General features: G+C 47.3%; 1 protein-coding gene across 1 annotated transcript in view; it reads right to left on the bottom strand.

Annotated features, from left to right (window-relative positions):
• Positions 1-25,887, bottom strand: part of LOC123350613 (golgin subfamily A member 6-like protein 22) — a 52,424-nt gene that overhangs the window by 15,216 nt on the left and 11,321 nt on the right. Inside the window, exons 4-13 of the mRNA XM_044989266.1 lie at positions 22,351-22,371; positions 20,459-20,479; positions 19,854-19,874; positions 17,119-17,139; positions 9,078-9,143; positions 8,010-8,030; positions 7,407-7,427; positions 6,950-6,973; positions 6,287-6,307; positions 4,673-4,693 (exon numbers count right to left, since the gene is read on the bottom strand). Coding sequence (XP_044845201.1) covers positions 4,673-4,693; positions 6,287-6,307; positions 6,950-6,973; positions 7,407-7,427; positions 8,010-8,030; positions 9,078-9,143; positions 17,119-17,139; positions 19,854-19,874; positions 20,459-20,479; positions 22,351-22,371 — 258 coding nt within the window. The remainder of the gene's footprint in view (positions 1-4,672; positions 4,694-6,286; positions 6,308-6,949; positions 6,974-7,406; positions 7,428-8,009; positions 8,031-9,077; positions 9,144-17,118; positions 17,140-19,853; positions 19,875-20,458; positions 20,480-22,350; positions 22,372-25,887) is intronic.

Genomic DNA, 25,887 nt, shown 5'->3' with positions numbered 1-25,887 from the left:
AAGAAGATTATATTCTTACTTTAATCAATTTAAGACAAAGCTTCATGGCCAGAACGAATTAGCAAAAGGTGAATATAACATATTAGCTCCTCTGCAAATATGGCTTCTGCTATGAAAGGACCAGTAACCCTCTCCAGTTTGACAACTTCTGTCTTCAGTGGGGGACACCAGAACTGCACACACTATTCCAGCAACAGAGCCAAATACAGAGCTAATCTAACCTCTATAGTCCTCATTAAGATCAAAACCGTGCCCTCTGACCCGGGACCCAGTGAACACTTTCCTTCTGAAGGGCTTGGGTCATCTCCAGTGAAAGGGATAGAGCTTGCTGAGACAGAAATTGCACCAGCGGCTGGCACCACCAATCAGCTCCTCCCCCTCCACCCCAGCGCCTCCAGCCTTCCACTGAGCAGCTCTTCTTCAGAGGGCGGGTGGTACTCAGGCGGAGGAGCATGGACAGGAAGAAGCAGAAAGAGTGTGGGGTGTTCCTGGAGGAGGGGGTGGAACGGGGCAGGAAGAGGTGGAGTTGGAGAGGGAGGACACGGGGAGGGAGTCTTGGGGGGAGGGGTATAGTAGGCACGGGGGCTGGGGCAGAGAGGTGGTCAATCACCGTCGAGGAAATGAAAAATTTGGCATCTGTGCCTACACTGCCCCCACATGATTGGGGAACTGAAACGAACCTGAACAATGTCTCCTTCATTTTGAAGTGAAAAATCAAAACGTTCCATTTTAGTATGTAGGAAACAGAAACTTTACAGTCTATGGAAACCCTTGTGTGTCTTTCTTGCACTTTTTTTCATCCAAAAAGTTGTCCCTCCGATCCTCCCTCCCCGAAATGGACACATTCCCATAGAAAGTTTCTGCCAACACGTTGCTCTCATAGTGAATACACGGGACCGGAAGACAGACCACCTAGGTTCTACATCCTGCTCTAGCCAACATTCAGTGTGACGATGAGCACTTTCTTTGCAGGGGGATTGTCAAAGAGCCTTCACTGGGTGTTCTGCACAGAATGTGTGCTCCAAGTTTCGGGGAAGCTCTTTGGCCAGGACATTTCTCCCTCCACCTCTGAGGCACAGGGTGGAGTGTCTGCATGGTGCCAGCTACTACAAGGTCAGTCACAGCACTAGCAACTCAAACCTGCCACACTCCCCATCCAGAGCTTTTTCATTTAATGGATATGATCAGTTCCTGTTGTGCATGGATGTTTTTTCTCACATCCTGACTGCCCTTGAACCTCTACCCTTCTGACTTTCTTTGCAAAGTGCTAGTGAGGTCTCAGCTCGATGACATACAACGATTCCAGAGAAAGCTACACAGACCCTCCACTTCTCACGATCATTGGATATGCAATGATAACATGTCTTCTGCAGTTGAAATTGTTGGAATCAATAGAGAGCAGAAAATGTTTGGTCAGTGGACTGTCAACAGTGAGGAAAGTAGGCAAACTCACCCATTTTCTCCTTGGCTTCCTCTGCAAAAGAACAATGGAGAGGAGAAGAAAACAGTTCAGTGTATGTCCACTGACTTATGAATTGAAGAGGGTGAAGGAGATCCTTTCTTTGTTGATTAGCATAAATATTGGGCATGGGTAGTGAACTAGCTGTTCAATCCGTGGGCTAGCCCCATTCCTATCCCACCACATAGTAGATATAATATTCTCTATTCTTGCTTTAATCAATTAAAAAAAAGCTTCATGGCCACACCTAATTAGCAAAAGGTGAATATGAGACACTACGCTCCTCTGCTAATATGGGTTCGGCTACGAATGTACGATGTAACACCATTTACATCAAGAGTTGTATTCCTTTTACTGTTTTAGGCAGAGTCCTTTCAATGTGTATATTGCCTTTCATACTATGTCTCTGCAAGACTGTTATGGTTCTTGGAAAATACAAATCAGCACAGGGTAAGTCTATTTAAATTTCAACAATGTATGAAGAGGACTGCTGAGAATCAGCAAGTGCTGATCGATGTTATTGACAAAAATAGACAAGTAATTTGCTCTATCAAAAACGAAAAAGCAGGGTGATGTCTAATAACTCAATCATTTTTCTTTTCATTCTACAAGATTCATAAATAGCAGTAGAGCACAGAGAAGAAAAAGGACACAGACTTACTTATTCTCTTGTCTCCTAAGTCTCCTATAAAGGAAAATATATATGTAGATACATATAGATACATATTTATTTAAAGATAACAATAACAGTTTTTATAATAATATGCCCAAGAACAAATGTAACTAAGTGTTCATAGACTCATGGAAGATTAGCAACTCAGCCCCGCAACTCTCCCCATCAGAGCATTTTCATTGAATGGATATGATCAGTTCCTGAAGTGCCTGGATGTTTTTTCTCACATGCATAACTGTCCTTGAAACTTTATCCGTCCGACTTTCTTTGCAAAGTGCTAGTGAGGTCTCCGCTCGATGACATACCACATTTACAGAGTAAACTACAAAGACCCTCCACTTCCCGGATGCATGGGACATGCCATGATAGCGTCCCTTCTGTAGGTGAAGTTGTTGGAACCTATTGAGGGCGGACAACCTATGGTCAGTGGATTGTAAGAATTCAAGCAAGTAGGAAAACTCACCCATTTGCTTCTCGAGACTCTCTGCAAAAGAAAAATCAAGAGGAGAAGAAAACAAAGGTAACTAATAGTTCCTAAAATTATAGAAGGTTTGATCTGGAAGAGACCTCCGGAGGTCATCTAGTCCAAGCCCCTGCTCAAAACAGGACCAGCACCAACTAATTTATCCCAGCCAGGGCTTTCTCACGCCGGCCTTAAATACCTCTAGGGATGGAGATTCCACAACCTCCCCAGGTAACCCATTCCAGTGCTTCACCACCTTCCTAGTGAAAAATATCAAGAACTCTGTTCATTGGAGAATAGCTGTGAGGGACCAAGGGACACAATGAACATCATACTGTCTAAGGCCTCTAGAACATGGGCCAGAGAACTTCCCCCAAAAAATTCATGTTTGCATGACAGTAGATCCTTTATAAAGAACATACAACCTTGATTTCAAACCTTTCCAGTGATGGAGGATCCACCAGATCCCATGGTAAATTGTTACAGTATTTAATCATCCTCACTTTTAAAATTGTATTCTCATTTTCTAGTCTGACTTCCTAATTCCAATTTCCAGCCATTGGATTTTACTAGACCCTTCTCTGCTAGACCAAAGAGCCCATTATCAAATATTTCTTCTCTATGTTCATACATTTAGAGTGCAATCAAGTCACCCCTTCTCTTTTTTAAACTAAGTAGATTGAGCTCATTGAGTCTATCACTATAACACATGTTATCTAATTCTTTAACCATTTGGGTGCTCTTCTCTGAACCCTCTCACGTATGATAACTTTTTTCTTTAGTGGGGGACACCAGAACTGCACACACTATTCCAGCAACAGAGCCAAATACAGAGCTAATATAACCCCTATAGTCCTTATTAAAGTCATCCCTATGCCCTCTGGCCTGGGCCCAGCGAACACTTCCTTACTGAAGGGCTTGTGTCAGCTCTAGTGATAGGGAAACAGCTTGCTGAGACAGAAAATGCACAAGCATCTGGTCCCACCAATCAGCTCCTCCCCCTCAACCCCAGCACCTCCTGCCTGCCACTGATCAGCTCTTCTGCAGAGGGCAGGAGGTGCTGGGGGGGAGGAGCCAGGGAAGGAAGAGGCAGAATGACGGTGGGGTGTTTTTGGGACAGTGAGTGGACCAGGGCAGGAAGAGGCGGCGTGGGAGCAGGAAGAGGTGGGGTAGGGCTGGGGTCTTGGGGAAAAGGGTATATATAGTGGTGACGGGACCTGGGGCAGAGCCGTGGTCAAGCACCATCGAGGAAATGAAAAAGTTGGTGCCTGTGCCTACACTGCCCCCACGTGACTGGGTAACTCAATTGAACCTTAACAGTGTTTCCTACATTTTGAAGTGAAATATCAGAACACTCCGTTTTAACATGTAAGAAATATTAATTAATGGCTCTAGGGAAATCCTTTTGTGTCTTACCTGTTCTTTTTTTCATCCAAAAAGTTTTTTCCCCCCTCTGAAATAGACACATTCCCATGGAAAGTTCCTGCCTATGCCTTGCTCTCATAGTGAATATACAGGACTAGAAGACAGAGTATCTAGGTTCTATTTCCTGCTCTAGAAAACATTCCTGTGTGACGATCAGCACTTCCTTTGCAGGGGGACTCTCAAAGAGCCTACCCTGGGTGTCCTGAACAGGATGCGGGTTCCAAGTTTGGGGAAAGCTCTTTGGAAAGACTATTCTCCCTCCATCGCTAAGGCACGGGGTGGAGTGTCCACATGGCCTCAGTTATTACAAGGTCAGGCACAGCACTAGCAACTCGGTCCTGCCACACTCCCCAGCCAGAGCTTTTCATTCAATGGATATGTTCAGTTCCTCTAGGGTGCCGATGTTTTTTTCTCAAATATCCAACTGCCCTTGAACCCCTACCCTTCTGACTTTCCTTGCAAAGTGCTGGTGAGGTTTCAGCTTGATGACATACCACAATTACAGAGTGATCTACACAAACCCTCCGCTTCCCAGTTGCATGGGACATGCAATGAGAGCGTCCCTTCTGCAGTTCAAGTTCTTGGAACCTAGACAGGGCAGACAAACTCTGCTCAGTGGACTGTAAGAATTGAGGAAAGTAGGCAAACTCACCCAGTTGCTTCTGGAGTTGCTCTGCAAAAGAAAAATGGGGAGGAGAAGAAAACAGTTCAGGGTATGTCCATTGACTTAGCATAAATCTTGGCTATGTGTAGTGAGCTAGCTCTTCAATCCGTGGGCTAGCCCCATTCCTATCTCGTTATGTAGTAGATAAGAAGATTATATTCTTACTTTAATCAATTTAAGACAAAGCTTCATGGCCAGAACGAATTAGCAAAAGGTGAATATAACATATTAGCTCCTCTGCAAATATGGCTTCTGCTATGAAAGGACCAGTAACCCTCTCCAGTTTGACAACTTCTGTCTTCAGTGGGGGACACCAGAACTGCACACACTATTCCAGCAACAGAGCCAAATGCAGAGCTAATATAACCCCTATAGTCCTAATTAAAGTCAGCCCCATGCCCTCTGGCCTGGGCCCAGCGAAAACTTCCCTACTGAAGGGCTTGTTTCAGCTCTAGTGATAGGGAAACAGCTTGCTGAGACAAAAATTACACCAGTGGCTGGCACCACCAATCAGCTCCAACCCCACTAGCCCAGTAGCTCCAGCCCTCCACTGAGCAGCTCTTCTTCAGAGGGCAGGTAGTACTCATGGGGAGGAACATGGACAGGAAGAAGCAGAAAGAGTGTGGAGTGTTCTTGGAAGAGGGGGTGGAACGGGGCAGGAAGAGGTGGAGTTGGAGCAGGAGGACACGGGGAGGGAGTCTTGGGGAGAGGGGTATAGTAGGCAGGGGGCCTGGGGCAGAGAGGTGGCCAAGCACCATCGAGGAAATGAAAAAGTTGGCACCTGTGCATACACTGCCTCCACAGCATTGGGGAATTTAAATGATCCTTAATAATGTCTCCTTCATTTTGAGGTGAAAAATCAAACGTTCCATTTTAGTAAGTAGGAAATAGAAACTTTACATTCTATGGAAACCCTTTTGTATCTTTCTTCCTCTTTTTTTCATCCCAAAAGTTGTTGTGTCTCCCCCCCCCCAACACCCAAAATAAGCACATTCCCATAGAAAGTTTCTGCCAACACGTTGCTCTCATAGTGAATACACGGGACCGGAAGACAGAATATCTAGGTTCTATTTCCTGCTCAAGCTAACATTCAGTGTGACGATGAGCACTTCCTTTGCAGGGCGATTGTCAAAGAGCCTATACTGGGTGTTCTGCACAGAATGTGTGCTCCAAGTTTCAGGGAAGCTCTTTGGCCAGGACATTTCTCCCTCCACCCCTGAGGCACAGGGTGGAGTGTCTGCATGGTCTCAGCTACTACAAGGTCAGGCACAGCACTAGCAACTCAATCCTGCCACACTCCCCATCCAGAGCTTTTTCATTTAATGGATATGATCAGTTCCTGTCATGCAGGGATGTTTTTTCTCACATGCCTGACTGCCCTTGAACCTCTACCCTTCTGACTTTCTTTGCAAAGTGCTAGTGAGGTCTCAGCTCTATGACATACAATGATTCCAGAGAAAGCTACACAGACCCTCCACTTCTCAGGATCATTGCATATGCAAGGATAACATCTCTTCTGCAGTTGAAATTGTTGGAATCAATAGAGAGAACACAAAGTTTGGTCAGTGGACTGTCAAGAGTGAGGAAATTAGGCAAACTCACCCATTTTCTCCTTGGCTTCCTCTGCAAAAGAACAATGGAGAGGAGAAGAAAACAGTTCAGTGTATGTTCACTGACTTATGAATTAAAGAGGGTGAATCAGATCCTTTCTTTGTTGATTAGCATAAATATTGGCCATGGGTAGTGAACTAGCTATTCAATCCGTGAGCTCGCCCCATTCCTATCCCACTACGTAGTAGATATAATCTTCTCTATTCTTGCTTTATTCAATTAAAAAAAAAGCTTCATGGCCACACCTAACTGGCAAAAGCTGAATATGAGACAGTATGCTCCTCTGCTAATAGGGGTTCGGCTACGAATGTACGATGTAACACCATTTACATCACGAGGTGCATTCCATTTACTGTTTTACGCAGAGTCCTTTCAATGTGTACATTGCCTTTCATACTATGTCTCTGCAAGAGTGTTATGGTTCTTGGAAAATACAAACCAGGAAAGTGTAAGTCTTATTAAATTTCAACAATGTATGAAGAGGACTGCTGAGAATCAGCAAGTGCTCATAGATGTTGTGGACAAAATTAGTAATCTGCTCTATCAAAAACAGAAAAGTGGGGTGAGGTCTAATAACTCAATCATTTTTCTTTTCATTCTACAAGATTCCGACAGAGCAGTAGCTCACACAAAAGAAAAAGGACACAGACTTACTTATTCTCTTGTCTCCCAAGTCTCCTAAAAAGGGGCAAAAAATATATAGATATAGATATAGATATATCACCTTTTGTAATAATAAGGCCTAGAACAAAGGTAACTAAGAGTTCATTGAATCATGGAAGATTAGCAACTCATTCCCGCCACTCTCCCCATCCAGAGCTTTTCCATTCAGTGGATATGATCAGTTCCTGTAGTTCATGGATGTTTTTTCTCACATGCCTAACTGTCCTTGAAACTCTATCCGTCCGACTTTCTTTGCAAAGTGCTAGTGAGGTCTCCGCTCGATGACATACCACAATTACAGAGTAAACTACAAAGACCCTCCACTTCCCGGATGCATGGGACATGCCATGAGAGCGTCCCTTCTGTAGGTGAAGTTGTTGGAACCTATACAGGGCGGACAACCTGTGGTCAGTGGACTGTAAGAATTCAAGCAAGTAGGAAAACTCACCCATTTGCTTCTGGAGTCCCTCTGCAAAAGAAAAATGGGGAGGAGAAGAAAACAGTTCAGTGTATGTCCATAGACTTATGAATTGAAGAGGGTGAATGAGATCCTTTCTTTCTTGATTAGCATACACAGTGGCCATGGGTAGTGAACTAGCTCTTCAATCCGTGGGCTAGTCCCATTCTTATCCCGCTACGTAGTAGATAGAAGACAGTATATTCTTGCTTTAATCAATTTCAGAAGAAGCTTCATGTCCACAACTAATTTGCAAAAGTTGCATATGAGACACTACGCTCCTCTGCTAATATGGGTTTGGCTATGAAAGGAGCATAACACCATTTACATCATGAGCTCCATTCCATTTGCTGTTTCAATGTTTCAGTCCTTTCAATGTGTACATTGCCTTTCATACTGTGTCTCTGCAAGAGTGTTATGGTTTTTGGAGAATACAAATCAGGAGGGGTGACTCTATTTAAATTTCAACAATATACGAGCAGCACTGCGGAGATCCAACAAAGGCTCATAGATGTTATAGACAAAATTAACCTAGTAATCTGCTCTATCAAAATGAGCAGTAGAGCCCATGGAAGAAAAAGGACACAGACTTACTTATTTTATTTTCCAATTCTCCTAAAAAAAAAGAAAAGCAATATATTTAAACATAACAATAGCAACTTTTGTAATAATATGGGCAAGAACAAAGGTCACTAATAGTTCAAAAAATTATACAAGCTTTGAGCTGGAAGAGACCTCCGGAGGTCATCTAGTCCAAACCCCTGCTCAAAACCGGATCAGGACAAACTAAATTATCCCAGCCAGGGCTTTCTCAAGCCGGGCCTTAAATATCTCTGAGGATGGAGATTCCACCACCTCCCCAGGTAACTCATTCCAATGCTTCACCACCCTCCTAGTGAAAAATATCAAGAGCTGTGTTTATTGGAGAATAGCTGTGAGGGAGCAAGTGACACAGTGAACATCATACTGTTTAAGGCCTCTAGAACATGGGCCAGAGAACTTCCCTCAAACAATTCATGAATGCTGTGGAGAAAGAGAAAAGGGAAAATGGAAATATTATTTACCCATGTGCATAACACTTTAACTAGGGGTTACTTGATTAAATTAATAGGTTTAAAACAAACGAACAAGCAAAAGGAGGTACTTTTCACACAAACACAGTCACCCTGTGGAATTCATTGCTTGGGGATATTAAAATTAGCTAATTGTATTTTAAAGATCTTGAACATCATAAATTAGCCACCTTCAGTGAGATTCATGTGGAAAAATATTCGGATCCAGTACTTTTGCTATCAGTAAATTTGACCAGCATTGTGTTCTCTCTGCTGCTGTCAGTCACTTCTCCAGTGTTTCTTTAAAGCAAAATTAACCTCATTCACGTGCAATATAACAGTTTTTTTATTGATTCCAAGGCTAAAAGGGACTATTGTGATCATCTAGTCTGATCACTTCTAGAACACAGGCCAGAGAACTGCCCCATAATAATTCCTAGAGCAGAGGTTTTTTTTTTTTTTTAAAATAACATTCAATCTTGATTCAGAAATTGTCAGGGTTGGAGACACCACTGCAACCCTTGGTAAATTGTTCCAATGATTAATCATCTTCACTATTAAAAATGTACACCTTATGCAAATTAAACAAAAGAAAATTAAGTTAACTTACGTATGCATTTTCCAAGAAAAGAGATGATGATCACACTACTAGGCAGCAATAAACAGATTAAGGCAACTATGGAAAGATAGAACATGTTAATATCACCACCATGTAGCCTCAAACTTGGAAGGTATTTCTAAGTGTTACAGTTTTGTACCTAAACAATGATGGACTTTTGATGGAGTATGAACAATGATGGGATATGAACAGATGTCCCTGCCAGGAGATGTGGACTCTATCTAAGGGTCCCCAGTCTGGTTTTACCTGTTCCTCCCCACCATTCAAAGACAGCAAAATAGGCTACATTAGGGGTCTTTTGTTATTTTAAGTGCTCAATAAGAGATTAAATCATGTGTGATGGGACAGCATTTCTGCCCAGCCTGCTAAGAACTAAAAGTCACTAGGAGCTGACAATCACTAAGAGTTCAGTGGACTCTCAAGAGACTGATCTACAGAGGTCACAGCAGAGAGGCAGATGGCAGAAGGTGACCAGCGACTGGAACAAGTGAGAGAGGAATAACGTCTGGTAGGCGGCCAGCAGGGGAGAAACCACAGCTGGCAGAGAGGCCAGAGGGGGAGGAACAGCAACTGGTGGGGCAGCCAGCCAGAGCAAGTGCTCAGATGGTGGAGCAAGCAAGGTGCCTTCTTCCACAAATGGGAGGTGAACTCACACAGATGCACCTCTGAACTCTGGGTCCTCACCAAGGGTAATGAATGTGAGTGGGGTATGGTAAGGGAGCAGAGAGGGGCACAGGAAAGGAAGTTTTGGTCTTAGAACTCAAGAACAGGAGGCAAAAGACTCTGCCCCACGCACTCTAGGGTGTGTGTCCTGCTCACAGCTTTATCTTTATCAAACCTGCTTGTGGCATTTTCCCTAATTAATGTTGGGTCACTTCTCTCTTTTCATTAAAAGTTTCTTTCCTACACTTAGACTCTCTGCTTGCGAATGGGGCAGTATTGCCTCTCAGGGACATTTACCCAGGTTACTGTGTGGGGGATCAAGCCAGTTCCGTGTTGTATTGTTGAAAAGGAACCCCTAGATATTGAACCCAGCCCTGGTTGCTGCCGGCTCCACCTGGCAGAAGGGTTAGAATAGAATAAATATTAGCCATGTTGGTGATCTCCTCTTCCTGCTGAGTGTCCCTTACATGCTCCAGTGAGCCTCTGCCAAACTAATCCCCTCCACACTAAGGCCGTGGCTACCCTCGAAACTTCAAAGCATTGCCCTGGGAGCGCTCCCGCGGCAGCGCTTTGAAGTGTGAGTGTGGTCGCGTGCCAGCCAATACTGGATTTACAATGGAGCCATTGTCGCCATGGTGCCAGGCCCAGGGTCAAAAGGGGCCCCAGCCCAGTCTCCTCTGCTCCTGCTTTCTCCTGTGGGGTCAGAGAAGCTTGACTCTGCTGCTGCTGGGGCTCCATGGCAGCCTCTGCCATCAGCCTGTATCCTGCCCCACCCCTTTTCCCAGCATGCTACATTCCCCCCTTCTTCCTGCCACCGATCAGCTGGATCAGCCTTGCCGGCAGGAGGGGGAAAGTGCGGAGGAGGGAACCGCAGCACGCCGCTCCAGCAAGAAGGAGGAAAAGAGGCAGGGTGAGCTTTGGGGAAGGGACTGGAATTGGGGCATACCCCGACCAGCCCCTTGTGTGAGCACCTCTATGACCCGAACCCATCCCCCAGCCCCTGCCCACCCTAACCCCTGCATCCCCCCTCTCACCTCCCCAGCCCCCAGCCCTGACTCCTGCACCCCCCTAGACACTTCCAGCCCCATGCAGCCCCCTTACACATCCACAGCCCCTGCCCTGACTCCTGCACCCCCCTACACCACCCCAGCCCCCTGCACCTCCTCACACACACCCAGCCCCTGCCCTAACTCCTGCACCCCCCTACACCACCACCCTCCCCCTGCACCCTCTCACACACTCTGAGACCCCTGCCCTGACCCTGCACTCCCCTCAAACCTCCTCAGCACCCCCTCACACATCCCCAGCCCCCTTCCCTGACCCCTGTACCCCCACACCTCCCCAGCTCCCTGCATCCACCTCTCAGACCCTCACACCTCCCAAGCGCCCAGCCCCTGCCCTGAAACCTGTACTCCCCACATCCCCACCCCCATCCTGAGAACCAAGCAGGTGATGCCCCAGGTAAGCGCTTTGCACCCCAAACTCCTGCCCCAACCCTGAGCCCTCTCCCTTGTCCTAGCTCCTGGCCAGACCCCGTCCTCGAACATTTTTTTTACAATCTTTGGAAAGATCATTAAGTGGTCCATTGAGACCCTCCGTGAATTTCAAGTGGTCTGCGGAAAAAATAAGTTAGACTACAAGAACAATCAAGGTATTTTCATTTACTTGCTATTACTTATGGGAGGAGGATGAAGAAAAAAGAATGAAAAACTGGGGCAGGGGGAAATAAGAGAGAATGTTCTTTTTCTTGACTAGGTCCCAAGGAGGAGCCCCAAAAATGAAGCTGAGCACAGGGCTGGGAGCCCCACTAACTTTAAATCCACCACTGGCTGTCATGTCACCTGGGCTAGGGATACTGTCAGGGCTGGTGTAACCACTAGGCAAACTAGGCGACCACCTTGGACACCAAGATTTGGGGGTGCCAAAAAGTGGTGCCCCAAAATTGTTTTTTACACTATAGTGGAATCACATCTTACATGGGGGTTAGGTTCTAAAGTCACCACGTAAGAGGAAAATCATGTATAGTGAAAGCAGCAAAGAATCCTGTGGCACCTTATAGACTAACAGACGTTTTGCAGCATGAGCTTTCGTGGGTGAATACCCACTTCGTCGGATGCAAGTGAAAATACAGTATATATGCATGTATAGTGAAAATACAGTATACACAGTATACACTAGAACAGGGGTCCTCATCCTATGGCACGCATGCCAAAGGTGGCACACAAGCCGATTTATTTATAATAAGTGATGCTCTGGGGCAGGGCACACAAGGTGGAAGTCTTGCTTAAGGTGCAAAATATCCTTCAACCGGCCCTGGATACTCTGTCAGCTGATCCCCACAGTCTCCAGCCTACCTGGGCAGTACAGCAGACATGGCCCTGCCCACTAGCTCCTCTCCACTTCCGAGCCCACCCACCACTTGCCTCCCCCCTTAAGGCTTAGCCCTCTTACTTTTAAAAATGATTGCTTGCCCCTCTCCCACTCCCCGCCCCTCAGGCTTTTCCGGCAGCCCTATTGCCAGGTATCCAGTTTTAGACTGGAAATTCCAGTAGAAAATGGGACCTGACTGTCCGGTTAGCAGTGCTGACTGGAAACTAAATGTCTGGTTATAGGAGTAACCACATTAGCCTCCGGTCCTCCTACTCCCAACACCCACCCCAGAGAGCTGGAAGAGAACCTGTCCTGCTGCTGCGGGAGGAGGTGCAGCTCAGTGCAGAGAGAGACAAAGAGAATGGGCTAGAACCAGGTAGGTACCCGCTCTATGTGGGCAGGGGGGGGGGGGGCGATCCTGGTTACCGCCTTCCCAGTCCTGCTGTGCTTGTAGTTTACTCCTGACTCCTCCCTTGCTCCAGAGACCAATCCTAGCTCCTGCCCCATTGTGCTTTTACTCCCGGCCCTTTTTACAATTTTTCCCCAGAGGGGTCCACAAAAAATTAATCCGGCTCCAGCGACAGCACTGGGAAAGAGCTCTCCCAGCACTGCAGGTACTCCACCTCCACAAGGGTATTAGCTTACAGTGCTGGGAGTGCAGCTCCCAGTGCTGGAGCACTGTTTACACTGGCGATTTACAGCGCTCTAACTTGCTGTGCTCAGGGAGGTGTTTCTTCACATCCCTGAGTGAAAAAGTTGCAGTGCTGTAAAGCGCCAGTGTAGCCAAGCCCAAAGTTTTTTTTTCTCCCCCACAAAAGAGGAGGGTTCAGCTGACTCCTGTGATGTCACCCTTCACCCAGATGTCACAAAGCCCCTTATCTGGTTCTAGGATGCATACAACTGCAAATGCTGGAGGGACTGGTGTGCGGGAAGTGCAGATAATGCACATTGCTCCCCTTCCTACTCCCTCTGATTGCACAGACAGGACAATACTGCACATCTTTAACCGGTAAGCTATCTTCCTGCCTGGCCCTTACACAATGGAAGTTTCAGTCATTATCACTGAGCATTTGTTTCATTTTCAGAAAACTTAGAGAAGACAATAGGTAAGTCTGTGTCTTATTTCTCATATACAGTCTGGTTAATACACATGAAACTTGTAAAGTATTAGAGGGGTAGCCGTGTTAGTCTGGATCTGTAAAAGCAGCAAAGAATCCTGTGGCACCTTATAGACTAACTGACGTTTTGCAGCATGAGCTTTCGTGGGTGAATACCCACTTCTTCGGATGCAAGTCTTGCATCCGAAGAAGTGGGTATTCACCCACGAAAGCTCATGCTGCAAAACGTCAGTTAGTCTATAAGGTGCCACAGGATTCTTTGCTGCTTTTACATGAAACTTGTAGAGTGGAAAGTGGAAGAATTTATTTTTAAACTTCTCTGCTCTCTCCTGATCCCTTTTTCCCGGCTTCACAAGAGCATCTCTGAATATTTGCTAGATCTGAGGAGAGTTTCTTTTTTATTTTGGCATTTTTAAATGAACACCTCTATAGAATATTAGAATTAGAAGGGACCTCAGAAAGTGATATAGTACAACCCCCTGCTCAAAGCTGGACTAATCCCCAGACAGATTTTTACCCCAGTTTCCTAAATGGCCCCCTCAAGGATTGAATCATAGAATCATAGAATTCAAGATCAGAAGGGACCATTATGATCATCTAGTCTGACCTCCTGCAAGATGCAGGCCACATAAGCCGAACTCACAACCCTGGGTTTATTAGGCCAATGCTCAAACCAGTGAGCTATTCCTCTCCCTGTGTGCTATTCAGTATCCTCTAGAAATGTAACTCTCCAGAAAACAAATCTTGTATGAAAGAAAATGTATATATGAAAAGAACTGCACATGGAAACAGAAAATGGGACATAATTTATTACATAAGCAGTATCATGACTTTTTAATAGCTGATGTCCATATTAGGAGAGTTGAATTGTGTCCTATTGAGTTTTATTTATTATTTTTCTATTTAATAGTGACTATGAAGGTTCTTGCCAAAATTGTTCAAAAATGGTTGGGCTTTAATCTCTCTTCTAATCTTCAATACAGGGGTATGGGCATATGGCGAGCCTCATAGATTGAATAGCTGTTCAAGGCTCTTTGCTGAAAAGTTTTCTTTGAAGACATTGCACCTATCAAATATTTCTGCATGATAGGACCAGATCTGTACTGGGGAAGGGGACTGAGTTGCAGAACCACGCTGCCCAGAGGAGACATCCAGCGGGGATTGTGATTTAAGGGGTGAACAGTTCCTCCTTGAGATCCCAGGCATGGAGAGGACAAAGCTATCTTAGCACCGTGCTGCCAGAGATGAGGGAGGCCAGGAAACTGCTCTGGAAACTTTCCTGTGTGACTATCAGCACTTCATTTGCAGGGGGATTGTCAAAGAGCCTACACTGGATATGGGTTCCCAGTTTGGGGGAAGCTCTTTTGGGAAAGACAATTTTCCCTCCATCCCTGAGGCACAGGATGGAGTGTCCGCATGGCCTCAGCTACTACAAGGTCAGGCACAGCACTAGCAACTCAGTCAAGAGCTTTTTTTTTTTTTTTTTAATGGACATGTTCAGTTCCTGTAGCACATGAATGTTTTTTCTCTAATGTCTGACTGCTCTTGAACCCCTACCCCTCTGACTTTGTTTGCAAAGTGCTGGTTAGGTCTTTTTTTCCTGGCTTCACAAGAGCATCTATGAATATTTGCTAGATCTGAGGAGAGTTTCTTTTCTATTTTTGCATTTTTAAATGAACATCTCTATAGAATATTAGGGTTGGAAGGGACCTCAGAAAGTCATCTAGTCCAACCTCCTGCTCAAAGCTGGACCAATCCCCAGACAGATTTGTCAATAACATATATGAGCACCACCAAGTGCTCATATATGTTATTGACAAAATTAGCCAAGTAATCTGCTCTATCAAAAAGAGGAGTAGAGCACATGGAAGAAAAAGACTTACTTATTGTCTTTTCCAATTTCTCCTAAAAAATTGAAAAATGTATTTGAAGATAACATTTGTAATAATATAGCCAAGAACAGAGGTAACCAATAGTTAAAATAACTAAAGCTGTATTTATTGGAGAATAGCTGCGAGGGAGCAAGTGACACCATGAACATCATAGTGTCTAAGGCCAGAAGGAAGCACTCTCATCATCTATTACATGGGGCAGAGAACTTCAACCAAGCAATTTATGTTTGCATTAGAGCAGTACTTTCAGAAAAATATTTCCAGTGATGGAGGATGCACCACAATCCCTCGTCACTTGTAACAATGGCTAATCATCCTCACTCTTAAAAATGTATTCCTTATTTCTGGTCTGACTTTCCTAGTTTCAGTTTCCAGCCATTGGATTTTGCAAGACCATTCTCTGCTAGGCTAAAGAGCCCATTATCACATATATGTTCTCTATCAACATACGTCTAGAGTGTAATCAAGTCACCCCTTTTCTTTGGTGAGCTAAATAGATTGAGCTCTTTGAATCGATCACTATAACACATTATCTAATCCTTTATCATTCCTGTGCTCTTCTATGAACCCTCTCCAGTTTGACAACTTCTTTCTTCAGTTGAAGACACTGGAACTGCACTCAGTATTCCAGCAATAGAGTCAAATACAGAGCTAATATAACCCCTAGAGTCCTAATTAACATCATCCCCATGCCCTCTGGTTTGGGGCCTAGAGAACACTTTCCTACTGAAGGGCTTGTGTGAGCTCCAGTGAAAGGGGTACCCGTTTTCTGAGACAGAAATTGCACTCACAGGCAGGCCCCATCAATCAGCTCCTCCCCCACCACCACAGCACCTCCTGCTCACCACTGATCAGCTCTTCTGGAGAGGGCAGAAGGCTCTGGTGGGGGAGGAGACATGGAAGGAAAAGGTGGAATGAGGGTGGGGCACTCTTGTGTGGGGGAGAACAGGGCAGGAAGAGACAGAGTGAGAGTGGGCAAGGGTGGAGCCCTAAGTGAAAGGGGTTAGGAGAGGCAGGGCCTGGGGCAAAGAGGTTGTCTAGTACCCCCAAGGAAATCAACAAGTTGGTGCCTGTGCTTTTACTGCCCCCACATTATTTCATAATTGAATCAAACCTTTACAATGTCTCAGTTCCTGCTCTATCAAAACAGGAAAGTGGGGTGAGGTCTAATAATTCAGTGGTTTTTCTTTTCATTCTACAACAGTCCTGCACAACATGCGGCCCATGGGGGGAGGGTAGGTAGGCTCATTGTGCGGCCCGCGGGAGGTGAGTAGGCAAGCGGCAGGTGAGGGAGGGGGGCTGAAGAGATGAGCGGGCAGTGGTGGGGGATGAGGAGGCTAGCTGAGGAAGAGTGGAGGGCTGAGGAGGCGAGTGGGCGGATGGACAGTGGCGGGGGTTGAGTAGGCGAGCCGAGGGGTGGGGGTCTGAGAAGGCGACTGGCTGGGTAGTGGCATGGGGTGGGGAGTAGGTGAGCCGGAGGAGGATAGGGGGCTGAGGAGGGGAGTGGTGAGTCAGTGGCTGACGTGTTAAACTGATCTGGTCTGGCTCCCATCCCCTCTCGAAGGGTTGCAGCTGTCTGGAGGTGCTGCATTCCTCAGTCACACCTCTTTCATTCAACAGGGCAATTGATTACAAAGTTGGGGGAAGAGCTTGTTCTACTTCTAACAAAAAGACATTTTTCTTTTATCTTAATTATATTACCTTAGTGGCCCCCTATAACATATTACCAAGGTTCAACACCGCTGTTCCGGTGAGGCAGCGCTGGGGAAGGAGGGTTTGTTTCCGTGGGGTGGGTGGTGCTCGGGGGGGAGTATTTTGGGGGGGCTGGGTGGCGCTGGGGGCAGGCTTTGGTAAGGCCGGAGGGGTTCGGCCCTCAGCTGTTTTCTTTGGAGTAATATGGCCCTTGCTGCTTTACGAGTTGTGCAGAACTGTGCTACAAGATTCCTACACAGCAGTAGAGAACACAGAAGCAAAAGGACACAGACTTACTTATTCTCTTTTCCAAGTCCCCTAAAAAAGAAAAAAAAATTAAATATAACAATAGCACCTTTTTTAATAATATGGCCAAGAACAAAGATAACTAATAGTTAAAATAACTAAAGCAGTATTTATTGGAGAATAGCTGTGAGGGAGCAAGTGACACAATGAACATCATAGTGTCTAAGGCTGGAAGGAAGCACTCTCATCATCTATAACATGGGTCAGAGAACTTCCCCCAAACAATTCATGTTTGCAGTAGAGCAGTACCTTTAGAAAAAAAATCCAGTAACGGAGGATGCACCACAATCCCCTGTAAATTGTAACAGTGGCTAATCACCCTCACTCTTAAAAATGTATTCCTTATTTCTAGTCTGACTTTCCTAGTTTCAGTTTCCAGCCGTTGGATTTTGCAAGACCATTCTCTGCTAGACTAAAGAGCCCATTATCACATATATGTTCTCTATCTATGTACGTCTAGAGTGTAATCAAGTCACCCCTTTTCCTTGATGATCTAAACAGATTGAGCTCTTTGAGTTGATAACTAGAACACATGCTATCTAATCCTTTAATCATTCTGGTGCTCTTCTCTGAACCCTCTCCAGTTTGACAACTTCTTTCTTCAGCTGGAGATACCGGAACTGCACTCAGTGTTCCAGCAATAGAGTCAAATACAGAGCTAATATAACCCCTAGAGTCCTAATTAACATCATCCCCATGACCTCTGGTTTGCGGCCTAGCGAACATTTTCCTGCTGAAGGGCTTATGTGAGCTCCAGTGAAAGGGGTACCCTTTTCTGAGACAGAAATGGCACTCACAGGCAGGCCCCACCAATCAGCTCCTCCCCCACCACCACAGCACCTCCTGCTCACCACTGATCAGCTCTTCTGGAGAGGGCAGAAGGCGCTGGGGTGGGGGGGAGCTCAGGAAGGAAGAGGTGGGACGAGGGTGGGGCACTCTTGGGAGGGGGAGAACAGGGCTGGCTCCAGGTACCAGCAAACCAAGCACCTGCTTGCGGCAGCACATTTTCAGGGGCGGAATTCCAGCTAGCTTTTTTTTTTTTTTTGTGTGTGTGCTTGGGGCAGCAAAATCCTAGAGCCGACCCCGGCAGCAGCACGCGTCCTGCACGGGGGTTGCCCTGGGGCTGCTGCGGTTCACGTCAGGGAGACTTATGGCTGGGCGGTCTTCGAGTGCAGGACACTCGGGCTGAGGGCTGCCCCGCGGGGCTTGTGGAGCCACCTATAGGTGCCGCAGGGTGGCCACCACCCAGCGCTGCAGCCAGGGCTGGGCAAAGCAGCCCGAGCCACCCAGGGACTGCGGCAGGGCGGCCAAGATCATCATCAGCAGCAGCGGGGCCATAGAGGGGACCGGTGCATGGGGCGCTGCCATGCGGGGCCCACGTCCTGCTCTCTGGGACTCTGCTCACTCCGGAGCTGCCCTGCCCCGGCTCCTCAGTCCCCTGCTGGGCTGTCCCCCAGCTCTGCCATCCTGGGTCCTGGCCGGTCCTGGAGGCGGGAGCCTTGGCTGGAGGGACCCTGGGCTGAGGCGCGGCCCGGGAGCCCCGATGCTTACCTGACCCTACAAGCACTGGACCGGCTGGAGGCGAGAGGGGAGCAGGCGGAGTGAGCACTGGTGGGGGAAAGCCCAGGGGTTGGGGCAGCAGGGGTGCGGAGGAAAGTCCAGTGCTGGGGTGGCAGGGGGTGCGGGTGGGTTTGGGGGGAGATCCCAGCACTGGCGCAGCAGAGGGTGTGGCGGGAGTCCAGAGCTGGGGTGGGGAGCAGCCAAAAGATCTTTTGCTTGGGGCGGCAAAAAACGTAGTGCCGGTCCTGGGCAGGAAGAGGCCGAGTGAGAGCGGGCAAGGGTGGGGCCTTAAGGGAAGGGGGTTAGGAGAGACAGGGCCTGGGGCAGAGAGGTTGTCAAGAACCTCTGAGTAAATCAAAAACTTGGTGCCTGTGCCTACACTTCCCCCACATGATTGGGTAACTGAATCGAAACTTAACAATGTCTCCTTTCTTTTGAAGTGAAAAATCAGAACATTCCTTTTCAAATCAGAGGAAACAGAAACTTCTGACTGTACTGAGATGCTTTTGCTTCTTTCTTGTTCTTTTTTTCATCCTAAAAGTTTTTTTCCACCTGAAATACACACATTCCCATGGAAAGTTTCTGCCCACACCTTCCTCTCATAATGAATACACCAAACCAGAAGACAGAGTATCTAGGTTCTATTTCCTGCTGTAGCAAACTTTCCTGTGTGATGATCAGCACTTCCTTTGCAAGGGGATTGTCAAAGAGCCTGCACTGGGTGCTCTGCACAGGATGTGGGGTCCCAGTTTGGGGGAAGCTCTTTTGGGAAAGACAATTTTCCCTCCATCCCTGAGGTACAGGGTGGAGTGGCCGCATGGCCTCAGCTACTACAAGGTCAGGCACAGCACTAGCAACTCAGTCCAGAGCTTTTTTTTTTTTTTTTTTCAATTGACATGTTCAGTTCCTGTAGCATATTTTTTTTCTCTTATGTTTGACTGTCCTTGAGACCCTACCCCTCTGACTTTCTCTGTAAATTGCTGGTGAGGTCTCAGCTTGATGACATACCACTATTACAGAGTAATCTACACAGACCCTCCAGTTCCCCTGTCCATGGGGCATGCAATGATAGTGTCCCTTCTGCAGCTGAAGTCGTTGCAACCAATACAGGGCACATGAAGTTTGGTCAGTGAACTGTAAGTATTGATTAAAGTAGGCAAACTCACCCTTTTCCTCCTGGATTTGCTCTGTAAAATAAGAAAAGGGAGGAAAAGAAAACAGTTTACTGTATATCCATTGACTTATGAATTGAAGAGGGTGAATTAGATCCTTTCTTCATTGATTAGCATAAATATTGGCCATAGGTAGTGAGCTAGCTATTCAATCTGTGGGCTAGCCCCATACATGGCCCACTACGTAGTAGATAGAGAAGATTATATTCTTGCGTTAATACATTTAAAAAGAAGCTTCATAGCCAAAAGTAATCAGGAAAAGGTGAATTTGACACACTATGCTCCTCTGCTAATATGGGATCTGCTATGAAAGGAGCAGTAACACAATTTACATCATGAGTTGAATTCCAGTTGCTTAATTCAATGCAGAATCCTTTCAATATGTGTATTGTCTTTCATAGTGTTTCTCTGCAATGGTGTCACGGTTCTTGAAGAATAAAAACAAGTAGTGGGAGAGTCTATTTAAATTTCAACAATGTATGAGCAGCACTGCTCAGAACCACCAAATGCTCATATATGTTATTCACAAAATTAGCCAAGTAATCTGCTCTATCAAAAAGAGGAGTAGAGCACACGGAAGAAAAAGGCACGAGACTTACTTATAGTCTTTTCCATTTCTCCTAAAAAAGAGAAAAATGTATTTAAAGATAACAATAGGACATTTTGTAATAATATGGCCAAGAAAAAAGGTAACTAATAATTCAAATATCAAAAGCTGTATTTATTGGAGAATAGCTGCGAGGGAACAAATGACACAATGAACAACATAGTGTCTAAGGCCAGAAGGAAGCACTCTCATCATCTATTACATGGGGCAGAGAACTTCCCCCAAGCAATTTATGTTTGCATTAGAGCAGTACTTTCAGAAAAATATTTCCAGTGATGGAGGATGCATCACAACCCCTCGTCAATTGTAACAATGGCTAATCATCCTCACTCTTAAAAATGTATTCCTTATTTCTAGTCTGACTTTCCTAGTTTCAGTTTCCAGCTGTTGGATTTTGCAAGACCATTCTCTGCTAGACTAAAGAGCCCATTATCACATATATGTTCTCTATCTATGTACTTCTAGAGTGTAATCAAGTCACCCCTTTTCCTGGATGATCTAAACAGATTGAGCTCTTTGAGTTGATAACTAGAACACATGCTATCGAATCCTTTAATCATTCTGGTGCTCTTCTCTGAACCCTCTCCAGTTTGACAACTTCTTTCTTCAGTTGGGGACACCGGAACTGCACTCAGTGTTCCAGCAATAGAGTCAAATACAGAGCTAATATAACCCCTAGAGTCCTAATTAACATCATCCCCATGCCCTCTGGTTTGGGGTCTAGCGAACATTTTCCTGCTGAAGGGCTTATGTGAGCTCCAGTGAAAGGGGTACCCTTTTCTGAGACAGAAATGGCACTCACAGGCAGGCCCCACCAATCAGCTCATCCCCCACCACCACAGCGCCTCCTGCTCACCACTGATCAGCTCTTCTGGAGAGGGCAGAAGGCGCTGGGGTGGGGGGGAGCTCAGGAAGGAAGAGGTGGAACGAGGGTGGGGCACTCTTGTGAGGGGAAGAACAGGGCAGGAAGAGACAGAGGGAGAGCGGGCAAGGTTGGGGCCTTAAGGGCAAGGTGTTAGGAGAGGCAGGGTCTGGAGCACCGAGGTTGTCTTGTACCCCCAAGGAAATCAACAAGTTGGTGCTTGTGCTTATACTGCCTCCACATTATTTTGTAACTGAATCAAACCTTAACGTGTCTCAGTTCCTGCTCTAACAAAACAGGAAAGTGGAGTGAGGTCTAATAACTCAATGATTTTTCTTTTCATTCAACAACAATCCTGCACAACAGGTGGGCTCACTGTATGGCCCATGGGGGGTCAGTAAGTGGGCTCATTGTGCGGCCTGCGGAGGGGGGAGTAGGGAAGCGGCGGGGGGGCTGAAGAGGCGGGCGGGCAGTGGCAGGGGATGAGGAGATGAGCTGGGGGAGGGGGAGGGGCTGAGGAGGGGAGTGGTGAGTCAGTGGCTGATCTGTTGTGCTAATCTGGTCTGGCTCCCATCCCCTCTCCAAGGGTTGCAGCTGTCTGGAGGTGTCTGCCTTCCACACCTTCCTCAGTCACACCTCTTTCATTGAACAGGGCAATTGATTACAAAGTTGGGTGAAGAACTTGTTCTACTTCTAACAAAAAGACATTTTTCTTTTACCTTAATTATACTACCTTAGGGGCCCGCTATAACATATTACCAAGGTCCAATACCGATGTTCCGGTGGGGCAGCGCTGGCGAAGGAGGGTTTGTTTCCGTGGGGCAGGCGCTGCTGAGGGGGGGAGTATTTCAGGGGGGCTGGGTGGCACTGGGTGGGAGGTTCGGCGAGGCCGGGGGTGTTCAGCCCTCAGCTGTTTGCTTTGGAGTAATATGGCCCTTGCCGCTTTATGAGTTGTGCAGAGCTGTTCTACAAGATTCCTACACAGCAGTAGAGCACACAGAAGCAAAAGGACACAGACTTACTCATTCTCTTTTCCAAGTCCCCTAAAAAAGAAAAATATATATATTTAAATATAACAATAGCACCTTTTGTAATAATATGGCCAAGAACAAAGATAACTAATAGTTAAAATAACTAAAGCAGTATTTATTGGAGAATAGCTGTGAGGGAACAAGTGACACAATGAACACCATAGTGTCTAAAGCTGGAAGGTAGCACATCTCATCAGACCATTCTCTGCTAGACTAAAGAGCCTATTATCACATATATGTTCTCTATCTACATACGTCTAGAGTGTAATCAAGTCACACCATTTTTTGGTGAGCTAAATAGATTGAGCTCTTTGAGTCTATCACTAGAACACATGGTATCTAATCCTTTAAACATTCTGGTGCTCTTCTCTGAACCCTCTCCAGTTTGACAACTTCTTTCTTCAGTTTGGGACACCGGAACTGCACTCAGTATTCCAGCAACAGAGCCAAAAACTGAGCTAATATAACCTCTATAGTCCTAATTAAGATAATCCCTATGCCCTCTGGTTTGGGGCCTAGCGAACACTTTCCTACTGAAGGGCTTATGTGAGCTCCAGTGAAAGGGGTACCCTTTTCTGAGACAGAAATTGCACTCACAGGCAGGCCCCACAAATCAGCTCCTCCCCCTCCACCGCAGCGCCTCCTGCTCACCACTGATCAGCTATTATTGAGTGGGGGAGGAGCTCAAGAAGGAAGAGGTGGGACGAGGGTGGGGCACTCTTGGGAGGGGGAGAACAGAGCCTGCTCCTGGCCCCAGCAGACCAAGCACCTGCTTGCGGCAGCACATTTTCAGGGGCGGAATTCCAGCCAGCTTTTTTTTCTTTTCGCTTGGGGCAGCAAAAGTTTAGAGCCAGCTCCGGCAGCAGCACGCGTCCTGCACGGGGAGTGCCCTGGAGCTGCTGCGGTTTGCGTCGGGGAGACTTATGGCTGGGCGGGCTTTGAGCGCAGCACACTTGGGCTGAGGGCTGCTCCGCGGGGCTCGTGGAGCCACCTGTAGGTGCCGCAGGGTGGCCACCACCCAGCGCTGCAGCCAGGGCTGGGCAAAGCAGCCCAAGCCTCCCAGGGACTGCGGCAGGGCGGCCAAGATCATCATCAGCAGCAGCAGCGGGGCCATAGAGGGGACCGGTGCATGGGGCGCTGCCATGCTGGGCCCGCGTCCTGCTCTCTGGGACTCTGCTCACTCTGGAGCTGCCCTGCCCCGGCTTCTCAGTCCCCTGCTGGGCGGTCCCCCGGCTCTGCAGTCCTGGGTCCTGGCCGGTCCTGGAGGCGGGAGCCTTGGCTGGAGGGACCCTGGGCTGAGGCGCGGCCCAGGAGCCCCGATGCTTACCTGACCATGCCAGCACTGGACCGGCTGGAGGCGAGCGGGGAGCAGGCGGAGTCAGCACTGGTGGGGGAAAGCCCAGGGTTGGGGTAGCAGGGGGTACGGGTGGGGTGGGGAGGAAAGTCCAGTGCTGGCACGGCAGAGGGTGCAGGGGAGTCCAGGGCAAAAAACCTAGTGCCAGTCCTGGGCAGGAAGAGGCCAAGTGAGAGCGGGCAAGGGTTGGGTCTTAAGGGAAGGGGGTTAGGAGAGGCACAGCCTGGGGCAGAGAGGTTGTCAAGAACCTCTGAGTAAATCAAAAACTTGGTGCCTGTGCCTACACTTCCCCCACATGATTGGGTGAATTAGATCCTTTCTTTGTTGATTAGCATAAATATTGGCCATGGGTAGTGAGCTAGCTATTCAATCTTTGGGCAATTTAAGAAACAGCTCCATGGCTGTGGCTGTGGGCGGTGGGAAATGTGAATGGGTTGGTAAACTGCACCGCCCTGTGGAGCTCTGTGTGTGATTGTGCCTCAAGAGATGAACAGCTCCTCCTGAAGATTCCAGGCACCGAGGGGGACAGCACCCTCAGCACCCTGGTGCCAAGAGCAGAGAAGGCACAGAAGCACTGAGCATGATGCCTCTCTTCCAGCAGTCTTGTTAGCTTTGCTGTGATTCCAGGATGCTCTGCACTCTCCTGTGTGAGGGGAGAGCCCTCCTCATCAGGAGAGGCTACAGTGAAGTACAGTGAAGGCCCCTGAAGTTCCCAGCTATAATTTCCCATCCAAGGGGATGCTCTTGCACTTCACTATGAAGAGTTCCCCCTTGGGGCAGGGTATTAAACCCCACTGAGTTGTTTAAGTCCTACAGAAAGTTGCTTGGCGAGGCTGAGGGAACTGGTATTATTTAGTCTACAGAAGGGAAGAGTGAGGGGGAATTTGATGGCAGCCTTCAACTATCTGAATGGGGGTTCCAAAGAGGACTGAGCTAGGCTGTTCTCAATGGTAGCAGAAGCAATGGTCTCAAGTTGCAGTGGCAGAGGTCTAGTTTGGATATTAGGAAACTTTTCACTAGGAGGATGGTGAAGCACTGGAATGGGTTACCTAGGGAGGTGGTGGAATCTCCTTCCTTAGAGGTTTTTAAGGTCAGGCTTGACAAAGCCCTGGCTGAGAGGATTTAGTTGGTGTTGGTCCTGCTTTGAACAGGGGTTTGGACTAGATGGCTTCCTGAGGTCTCTTCCAACCCTAATAGTCTATGATTCCAAAAGGACATACAGCTCCACGTGTCACATATTTGTCTTAAGAACATAAGAATGGCCATACTGGATCACACAAAAGGTTCATCTAGCCAGTCTATTAGTGTCAGGGTACCTTGCCTTAACCCAGGGGTCCCCAACGCGGTGCCTGCGGGCGCCATGGCGACCACGGGGGCACTAAATGCGCCCGCATCCTGACCCCGGGTGGAGCACCCTCCAAAATTCTGCGGCATCTGCCGCTTGCCGCCAAGAAGAGACGTCATCGAGAGGCATCGCCGCCGAAATGCCAGTGCTCCACGGCCACCGTGGTTCTTCGTCTGGCATCTGCCAGACGGAAAGGTTGGGGACCACTGCCTTAACCCTTTGTGTAGCCTAGGGAACAGCAGCAAGTCCTGCTGTTGAGTGAGCTGCTCCTTGCCACTGGGCACTCATGTGTTAGTGAACCTGTAACCATGGAGCCAGGGTACTAGTACTGGTACTGAATACACTGGGCCAGAGAACAGACTATCTGGGTTTTATGTCCTCCTCTAGCAAACATTCCTGTGTGACTATCACCACTTCCTTAGCAGAGGGATTTTCAAAGAGCCTCCTCTGTGTTCTACACAGGATGTAGGTTACCAGTTTGGAGGACTCTTTCTGGGGAAGACTATTCTCTTCCCATCCCTGAGGCAGCAGATGTGGTGTCAGCCTGGCCTCAGCTACAGCTCAGGCCCAGCTTTAGGAACTCTGTCCTGCTGCATTCCATATTGAGAGCTTTGTCCTATAGGATATATGTTCAGTTCCTGGAGCTCGTACATGTTTTTGCTCATTCCTGACTCCTTCAACCTCTCCTGTTCAGACCTTCTTTGAAAAGTGCTGGTGAAGTCTCAGTTCTATGAAAGTCTATGATTGCAGAGCCTATAATTCCAGAGTCCCCTATATGAACCCTCCTCTTCCCAGACCGAAGAACCATGCAATGTGAGAGTCCCTGCAG

The sequence above is a fragment of the Mauremys mutica genome, chromosome 15, assembly GCF_020497125.1.
Source record: "Mauremys mutica isolate MM-2020 ecotype Southern chromosome 15, ASM2049712v1, whole genome shotgun sequence".
In the NCBI taxonomy this organism is placed as follows: Eukaryota; Metazoa; Chordata; order Testudines; family Geoemydidae; genus Mauremys; species Mauremys mutica.
This window is presented reverse-complemented; position numbering and strand designations above follow the sequence as displayed.